The sequence below is a fragment of the Saccostrea cucullata genome, unplaced genomic scaffold (assembly GCF_032062105.1).
Source record: "Saccostrea cucullata isolate Sc308-1 unplaced genomic scaffold, CSIRO_AGI_Scuc_v1 ctg4330, whole genome shotgun sequence".
In the NCBI taxonomy this organism is placed as follows: domain Eukaryota; kingdom Metazoa; phylum Mollusca; class Bivalvia; order Ostreida; family Ostreidae; genus Saccostrea; species Saccostrea cuccullata.
Window position 1 is genome coordinate 18,865 of NW_026937763.1, and position 10,499 is coordinate 29,363.

General features: G+C 34.5%; 1 protein-coding gene across 1 annotated transcript; it reads left to right on the plus strand.

Annotated features, from left to right (window-relative positions):
* Positions 1-580: 580 nt before the first annotated feature.
* Positions 581-10,004, plus strand: LOC134248795 (3-oxoacyl-[acyl-carrier-protein] reductase FabG-like). The gene is made up of 9 exons (XM_062731176.1): positions 581-702; positions 794-933; positions 4,890-4,982; positions 6,896-7,034; positions 7,790-7,836; positions 7,941-8,010; positions 8,257-8,293; positions 8,443-8,518; positions 9,231-10,004. The coding sequence occupies exons 1-9, from the start codon at positions 666-668 to the stop codon at positions 9,381-9,383; spliced, it is 792 nt and encodes a 263-aa protein (XP_062587160.1). The 5' UTR covers positions 581-665; the 3' UTR covers positions 9,384-10,004.
* The last annotated feature ends 495 nt before the right edge of the window (positions 10,005-10,499 follow it).

Sequence of the window (10,499 nt, forward strand, 5' to 3'; positions counted from 1 at the left end):
ATTGTAATTTAAACCTCCATCTGTTAGTCACCCTTTTCTGTTGAAAATCATGAAAGTCTTTCAGAAAGGTCTGGAAACACATTTTTCACTGGTCATGTTTAAAAAAAAGACTATAGGAATTTCCTGTTCACTGCCAATTTCATATATTATACTTTTATGTAAAGTAGTTGAATCCGATTGGTCGAGAAACATTTGTTAAAAAACACTATTACCCGCTGAATAATGAAGCCACGTCCTCCAGCATATGAACAGTTAACACTGCTTGACGACGGGTGATATTCCAAAACAATAGCGACTGGGCAGAATTTATGCGCGCACGGATCACTGTTATATGTATTTGTATAAAACATTCAGTATGATATAATAAATATTGCATGTAGCTGAGTGTAACATTGAAAATTGTCACCCCTCGAAAACCATTGTCAACCTTGGCTGCGCCTCGGTTGACAATGGTTTTCGAGGGGTGAGAATTTTCAATTTTACGCTCAACTACATGCAATATTTATATAATATAGAACCAGTTCTACCCCATAACCTTTGATTGATCAACCTAAACCACGTGTCTAGAATTTAAATCACGATAAAAATAGTAGGGGTGTGTAAATATTCTACCTTATAAGAGGTAATGCATTTCATTGTTCAGGACACTTGATGATAGCTGATCCATGGATGAACATAAGGATAGGGTATTTCTCATCACAGGTGAGCAAAACTAAGACAGAAATCAATGTATGAAATATTAGAATACTTCTTATGACGGTGGTGCATTTATCCTAATGTTAACGTGCTGCAGGTTCCAGCTCCGGTATTGGGAAAGGCATTGCTGTCCATCTCGCCAAGACCGGAGCAAGGTTGTCCTTGACAGGAAGAAATAATGTCAATCTAGAGGCGGTGAAGGATAAATGTGTGAAGGAGGGTTTATCCCCTGACAAAGTTAGTTACTGAATATTCATAAGATTCTCACCAATGAGTTAGAATAATTTTTTTAATGAATATAATTTATGGGTTTTTTTTCCTACTTAGATTCACATGCACATTAAATGCAAAAACCAAGGCAAAACAACATGAATTCTTTCATGTTATTACGCTAAAGTTTACATGAAAGAAAGTTTGATTGAATCTTTTTTAAATCTATTCGTAGAATACTTTCAAAAAATCAGATATTTTGCTAATACGAGGATCATTCAAAAAGTTCCTAGACTTTTGTCCTAACTTTTTTATTTAACGTTATATAATATCCAAATTTGGTACACATATTTTAACTATAAATTCGAATAATTTTAGTAAAAAAATTGGAATATATCTTCATATTAAAAAAAAATTCGCCAAGATTTAGAACAGCAAAAATGGGGTCACGGAGCAACGTCAAAACTGAGTTATTTACTAATTTTCATTTCAAAGTATCTATAGCCATACCTCTAATAAATGGAGCTGAAACGAAATAAATTTAGTCTTGCTGTATTACTTAAGATGCTATCAGGTAATGTAATATATCGTTCCATTTACGATGGAGGACGTCACGGAACAGCGAGTAGCAATAAAATTTTGCGTTGCATTCGGGGAAACTTCTGTATAAATCTTTAAAAATTCTGTTAAAACCAGGAAATATATGAAAAATAAGCAGTGTATTTGTATAAAATGGAAAATACATTTTTTGAGTGGTAGCAAGTTTAAATCGGACGATTGATGGTCTGCAGATAAACAGGTTATAGTTTTAAAAATCTTGTTAAAAGAGTATGAAACGTCTTTAAAAGTGAAGTGCGCTTCAATGTTGCGGAATTCATAGAGTTACCGGTAAAAAAAACAAGAGGCCCATCGGCCACATCGCTCACCCGAGCATTGTGGCTAGGAAAAAGTAGTAAGTGGTTTACTATTGAAAAGATTAAATCCTAAAGTTTGGCCCCGCCCTACCCCCGGGGGTCATGATTTGTACAAACTTGAATCTAAACTACCTGAGGATGCATCCATATAAATATGAGCAATTATGGCTTTGCTATTCTTGAGAAGTAGATTTTTAAAGAGTTTTCCTATACATTTCTAAATAAAACTTTGGTCAGCCATTGTGGCCCCGCCCTACCCCCGGGGGACATGATTTGAACAAACTTGAATCTACACTACCTGGGGATGCTTCCGCATAAATATGAGCAATTATGGCTCTGCTGTTCTTGAGAAGAAGATTTTTAAAGAATTTTCCTATATATTTCTATATAAAATTTCGGTCAGCCATTGTGGCCCCGCCCTACCCCCGGGGGTCATGATTTGTACAAACTTGAATCTAAACTACCTGAGGATGCATCCATATAAATATGAGCAATTATGGCTTTGCTATTCTTGAGAAGTAGATTTTTAAAGAGTTTTCCTATACATTTCTAAATAAAACTTTGGTCAGCCATTGTGGCCCCGCCCTACCCCCGGGGGACACGATTTGAACAAACTTGAATCTACACTACCTGGGGATGCTTCCGCATAAATATGAGCAATTATGGCTCTGCTGTTCTTGAGAAGAAGATTTTTAAAGAATTTTCCTATATATTTTATATAAAACTTTCGGTCAGCCATTGTGGCCCGGCCCTACCCCCGGGGGTCATGATTTGTACAAACTTGAATCTAAACTACCTGAGGATGCATCCATATAAATATGAGCAATTATGGCTTTGCTATTCTTGAGAAGTAGATTTTTAAAGAGTTTTCCTGTACATTTCTAAATAAAACTTTGGCCAGCCATTGTGGCCCCGCCCTACCCCCGGGGGACATGATTTGAACAAACTTGAATCTACACTACCTGAGGATGCTTCCGCATAAATATGAGCAATTGTGGCTCTGCTGTTCTTGAGAAGAAGATTTTTAAAGAATTTTCCTATATATTTCTATATAAAATTTTGGTCAGCCATTGTGGCCCCGCCATACCCCCGGGGGTCATGATTTAAACAAACTTGAATTTACACTACCTGGGGATGCTTCCATATAAATATGAGCAATTATAGCTTTGCTGTTCTTGAGAAGAAGATTTTTAAAGAATTTTCCTATATATTTCTATATAAAACTTTGGTCAGCCATTGTGGCCTCGCCCTACCCCCGGTGGTCACGATTTGAACAAACTTGAATTTACACTACCTGGGGATGCTTTCATATAAATATGAGCTATTATGGCTTTGCTGTTCTTAAGAAGAAGATTTTTAAAGATTTTTCCTATATATTTCTATATAAAACTTTGGTCGCCCATTGTGGCCCCGCCCTACCCCCGGAGTTCACGATTTGAACAAACTTGAATCTACACTACCTGGGGATGCTTAAGAAATAAGGTATCGTTTTTTTAGTTTTATTGGGATGTAAAACAGGTTGGTCACGTGATCAAATCACATAAAGCCCGAAGGGCTTTATGGAAGATTTGATCATGTGCCAACCCGTTTTACATCCCAATAAAACTCAAAAAATGATACCTTATTACTTATATTTACATTTGTGTCTTATTCATACTTTAAATTTGCCTGATTGTGACTCTTAACGTGTGAAATGCAGTATTTTTCAAACCCAACGGCATGTATGTAATCCACTGAACGCGCGTCGACCCTTTATGACGTCACTGAGAAACTACGTCGAACGTTTATCCATACGCACATCTATGACCTCTTGACCCTGTACCTGTATTTATACAGTTTTAAATACGCTTGCTTTCAGTAGTGTTATATAAAGGAAAACATTTGCAAATGTAAATATTTCCATATAAATATGAGCAATTATAGCTTTGCTGTTCTTGAGAAGAAGATTTTTAAAGAATTTTCCGATATATTTCTATATAAAACTTTGGTCGGCCATTGTGGCCCCGCCCTACCCCCGGGGGACACGATTTGAACAAATTTAAATCTACACTACCTGAGGACGTTTCCCCATAAGTTTCATCTTTCCTGGCACAGTGGTTCTTGAGAAGATTTTTAAAAGATACCACCAAATTTTCACTAATTCTCAATTATCTCCCCTTGAATGAGGGCGTGGCCCTTTATTTGAACAAACTTGAATCCCCTTCACTCAAGGTAACTTTGTGGCAAGTGTGGTCGAAATTGGCCCAGCGGTTCTTGAGAAGAAGTCAAAAATGTGAAAAGTTTACGGACAGACAGACAGACGGACAGACGGACGATCAGAAAAGCTCACTTAAGCCTTCGGCTCAGGTGAACTAAAAATGAAAAATACTGATAATATAGTTAAAGCTTTTTGCACAATTGTTAGCAAACTAGGTATCAAGTGTTACGTTTTTATGATGGAGAAGACGCTACAAACCGTGTACATATATACAATTAAAAAGCATATGTAGTGATTTTTAAAAACTTTCTTGACCTTGTTTTTGGCGTTACAATGTTGGTTAACCGTGCTCCGTGGTTACAAAACATGTTGCTTTAAAAATTGGCTGAGATGAGTTCTATTTATTCAAATGGAATGAAACTTCACCCTTCGACAAAATAAATTTAGTTTAAAATGTGTTGATCTTAAATCTTGTAATAATAATATGACGATGAGGGAACATTGTCCTCGTATTTTTTGAATGACCCTCGTATATGCCAAACTTATTAAAAGTGTTTCAGTGACAATTGTTAACAAGCATTCTAAAATTAGTGTGTGCTTCACACCTAAATTGGTAAGTGGCGTTATTGCACTGTGCCTTCTGGTGCAATCCATTGCGAGACGTCGACATTACAATATAAGCTACTTGACTCACAGTGTACCTCTTAGCGAGACAGCTGGAATTTCAATGTTAATGTTTTCTAGGGAATTCTTAGCGATGTTATATTTTACTGCTTGTGCTTTACCATGAAAGGCGAAATAAAACTCGCCCATTATACCAAAAGGTTGAAATTAAATTCCGTTTTAATGTTCTACGTATCTATTTCACAAAGGTTCTCCTCTGCGTGGGTGACTTAACTTCGAGAGATTTTAGAAAGTCGCTCGTTGAACAAACAATTGGACATTTTGGAAGACTGGATGTTCTTGTAAGTAATTTATTAAATATTTCTTAGACTGTAACAATATGAATGTTTAAAACAATCACTGCGTTGTAACTCAAAATTAAATAGATCTGAAAAACTGCTGCATACATACACATTTTGTATGTTATTTGACAATAGACGATAAGAACCAAAAATGCAGTGTTTTGGAGATCGAATCAATTGGTGTGCCCCGCTTTCACAAAATGGGGAAATATTAATTTCGGTCCGCCCGTCCGTTTGTATATCCGTTTGTCTGAAACATTTTCGTTTCCAAACAATATATTGAGAAGCCTTTGAGCTTCTGTAATAATAAATACCATTTGGCCTAAAAAGGAACCTATCTATTTTAAGCTGAAATTTACAAACTTCAAGTCGTAAATTCATACATTCTGAGAGTGTGTGTACCTTTCATTTCCTGGCGATATCTCAAGAAGTTTATGCAATAAATTTTATGCTTTTTCCATATGGCCCCTGTTAACCTTATTAACAGATATGTATAAAACCAATAGAAGATGAGTTAGGTGTCATGGAGGGGAAAGTATCTCTTGTCGATCAGTCACTTCCGCCTTGAGCTTTTTTCAGCATCTGATTAACGGAAAATCTACAGACAATTCAATATGTAAAGGATGCCCCGACAATGAGTACGATTTTTTTTCATTTTCTTTGAAGTTAAAAGACATAATTATTTAATTTAAATTTATGGAGATCATGAACAGTATTTAAGCTTAAAAGTCAATTTAACAATATACACTATACAATATACAAACATGGACATCCTTAACATGAAACATATGGAGATAACAAACAATATTATATAAGATGATATTTTCGTAGTTTTCATTGGCTGAAAGTACGTCACGTGATATTCCTCCTTTTGAGATATCGATGCGAAAGCGCGTCCGCGGAAAATGATATCACACGACACGCCGTTCGGTTGCACTAAAGTAACGTAGTACGTGACGTCATAATATAAGAAGCGCGAATTTAACCATTCTGACGTAATGACAGCGAAGTCCGTTCAGTTAGGACTGTGTCAGTGCAATAACTTTGAGTGATTATATAATATAACTATTATGGACTTCAGTGAACCTCGCAGGCTCGGTCGCTATCACTTTCTGTGTCTTCGGTCAATATCAATTGCCATGAGTCCTTATAACCACATATAGATCTACATTGAAGTCCATAATTGTATATTATTCAAGATCAAAAGTCCATTAAATATGCAAAACAGGAGCAGAGCAAACACGGACCTCCAAAATATCAGAGGTGGGATCAGATGCCATGGAAGAGTGAGCATCCCCTGCCGACCCGTCACACCCACCGTGTGCTCCTTGCATTGATCGGGAAATAACGGAAAAATCCGTCGTCAATTCAATGTATAAATAATGGACTAACAATTAATATGAAAAAGGTCAGTCAGCACTTGACTCAATGAAGTTCATTGTATCGACCATAGAACTTACGAAATGATGACTTTCAACGAGACTGCTGATATTCTTGTTTCATCAACTTGTTTGTCAATAATTTACCTCGTTTTAGAAATTGTTCATACGTAGAGCATGCTCTTGCGTATAAAATTAACCGAGATACATAAACTCCGTATGCAGGTGATGAAGGTATAACATCTCAGGGGTGGGATCATGGAAGGTATAGAATCTTCTGCCGCTTTGACTCGTCGTTTGCTCCTTGTCATGATCGGAATTGACAGAAGAAAATCTGTGGACAATTCAGTGTTTAAATAATGAACTTAACAACAATTATGTATGTATTCAGTCAAAATTGAAGAGTTCAAGTCATCAAGTTTATCAAAAAAGCTTGATTGTTAGATTACTATTAACGTATTTTAAAATTTCAAGCAAAATATCCAAATACGAAACATATGTATCAGACTTTGTGATAACATTTATTTATACAAGGTAAATAATGCTGGTACGGGGAAGCATATGCCATTTTCAACGGAATCAGAGGAGAACTTTGACGAAACCATGAACGTCAACATCAAGTCAGCGTATTTTCTCACACAGCTGTTGATACCATATCTCAAGGCAACGAAAGGTGTGTATAGTGGTCATGAAATATATGGAGATACCGAACGGTATTCAAGCTCAAAAGTCCATTCAAAATACAAATTTTGAAGCAAAGCACCTTTTTATCAAGAATCAATGGAACAGGAAGGATAAAATTGATGTGTAATCATTGTCAGATAGTGTAGATTCAAACTGGTCCAAAGCATGACCCCCAGGGGTAGGTCGGGGCCACAAAGTTTTACATTACATAGGAATATATAATGAAATCTTTAACAATCTTCTTCTCACGAATAGCAAAGCTATGGTGGGTCACATCTATATGGAAGCACCCTCAGGTAGTGTAGATTCAAGTTTGTTCAAAGCATGCTCCCAGGAGTAGGATGTGGCCAAAATGAACGTTAAGATTTTAAGGGAAAAAAGTCACATTTAGAAAAAAATAAATTTGTAAGCATCCTTATTTAGTTAGTGTATATTTAACTTCGTGCAAATCATACCCCTTTCCTCGTTAGAGGTACGTCGGGACCACATATGCATTTAAGTTTATTTTAATACTGAACTGTTTTTGCCTATTTCCTAGTCTCAGTGCTCTTGTGAGCGATGTGGACCCTTGGGTCTTATGTTTTTGTTTACTAGTATATTGACGTTGTGATAGTGACTGTTTGATTTTTCATTGGTTAAAGAGTAAGAAAATGTACTTGTCAAAATTTATGAAAACTTAACATGTCACACCATGCGTTATGTATCGTTGTTGAAAGACATTGTATTTTTTTTCATTCTTTTCAGGTTGCATCATCAATATATCAAGTATACTGTCTACTTGCGCATTGAAGGTATTCTTAAAGTCACCGAATAAAACCTTTTTTAATGGACAAATCATAGATATTTATAATAAAGAAAACATTTATTTCTGAAGACCTCTTTTCCATACATTTAGGTGCCTGGATATTGTTCTTATTCCATGTCCAAAGCAGCCATGGATGCCTTTACTAGAGGATTAGCACTGGGTATGAATTAACTCGTCTATTCACCTTTGGAGTCGTTACGGTTTTTAAAGTGTGATGTTATGGTATCAAGCAGAGCAAAAGTGCTTGAAATTATTCATACTTATCCATGAAATCAATCCACAAATTTGACTATGTTAATCTTATGTATTAGTAAACAAGTTATTGCACTCGCTAAATTCAATACAAAGCAGTTGAATTACATAACAATATTAAAGCAGACATGACACTTTTACTCTCCTGTTTCAGAGTTAGCGCCCTTTGGAGTGCGAGCAAACACAGTAAGGTATGTTTAAACAAATGAAAAAAACAAAAAAATATTCCATTGTGAAAATTTGAAACAACGTTTATGTGAAATGAGGTACCAAACAAATTGAACTATGTATTTCTTAAGAATTTATTTGCTCTGTCTATTCAGTTTTTGTTCTTTAACAGGCCTGGACTAATTCGAAGCAATTTTCACAGACGTGATAACTTTCCTGGTTTGGGAGATGAAGAATCGTACAATAAGGTTATATAATGTGACGAATCATGTATCTCAAAATATTTAATTTTAAAATGTTTTTATTAAGTGGATTTATTACTTTAAACGTAATTAAAATACGGGAAAAAATATGGAGATTAGAAACAGTAATGAGAATCAAAAGTTAATTGAAACGGTACAGATTGGGAGCAGAGGAAACACGGACAGCTAAAATATGAAAGGTTGGATCGAGTGCCATACAGGAGAAAGCATCCTTTGTCGACCAGGCACGACCTCCATTGTCATAATCGGGCAAACAGAATTCATTTTCCTTTTTATTCTAGCAGTGCCTTCTTTCATCCTACCATTCATATCATTCCGGATACAATAAACCTAATTTAAAATATGTTACTGTAAAGAAAATAAAATAAATGACATGATTGAATAAATCTACACTACCTGAGGATGCTTCCATATAAACAGTTTACAGATCAGTGCTTTTGCAGTTATCATAAATACAAAAGTATAAAATCATATTTTAAGAAAGATTCATTAATTTAAAAGTTCTAAATACGAGTTATAGGGAATTACAACATTAAAAAAATTAATACACATTCCTCATGATGAAGAAAGTATTTGGTAAGATATTAATATGAATTATCTTTATATTATACAATTTTATTAATTTGTTTTACTGAGGACTAACACTGAAATACATGAAATACTTTACTGCATGCATTCCAAATATCATGTGTTCCAGTTTCTTGATACGTATGCAAAAGAGAATCCCTCTGGTCGAGTCGGTGAGCAGGAAGACGTATCCACGGTGGTCGCTTTCCTGGTCTCTGATAAAGCATCGTACATCAATGGAGGAGATATAGTCGTGGATGGTGGACGTTATGTCCAGTACTAGAAAGGACTGTAAAAGCGGCATCAAAAAACTTAGAAGTCAATATCGTTGTCATGATGATATTTTTTTGGAATTGAGACAAATAGAATACACAGGAACAAAATTTACATTTAAACTAATTGGATGTAATGTATAATAAATGTATATTCGTAACAAGTTTTTGATGAAACCAGAAGAACTCTTTTAAACAGTTAGAGATAGAATTTATCGCAATTAGTAACCTGTTAATCAGTTACTCTTTCTGATCGATGGTAATCGAGTAGAAAATGTGAAATCGGTTAATAGGGAAAAAAAAGAATGTTAATAAATTTTAACGCAATATTCTAACAATCCTTTTTTTTTTTAAATGAACATTCTGTGTTAACGTTGTTATTATAGTTATGGTTTCCTGATCGAGATCGCAGGATTATTAGTCAGTTTTTGAAGTGTTTTAAAATAACTGTCTGTTACATCATGTTACTCCATTGCCTTCAATGATATGTAATAAATTGCCTTTGAGCGCTGTGAATTATTTTCTACCTTTTGTAGTTATCTATCAAATTATATTATTAGACAAAAGTTGTTAATTTGAATGTTCATATTTAGATTTATATATATTTTAACACAATTTTCCTTGACTTTAATTTTAAAAATACCATGCATGAAAGTAAATGAATAAATTTATCATGAAAAAAATAAAAAATTTTATTTTTTATATTAAATACATATAAATCAAATTACAGATAAATCTCAGATTTTTAAATCAAATTTAGAAATTCAACATTTAAAGTATATCGAAAGAAATTGAAACAAAAGGATGCTTGTGTATTTAGTGAATGGACAAAACACGTAAAGTAATGCAAACATTTTTGAATTTTCACTATTTACTGTCATTTGAAAGTCGTGTCAGAAAGGTATTTACATTACGAGGGTTGTCCTAGTACAAAAGACAATGTTCATAACTTTGTAAACATTCAATCATTACTTACTAAATTTCGAATCGTCAGAATTTATTCAATTTTGTTTTTTTGATTGTGAATTCAAGTTTTTAAATCATTTTATGAGTATCTGTCGGTAAATTCCTAAGTGCAGATCGTCAGTCTAGTCTTTTATTTCTGTAGTAGATATATGAACTAACAT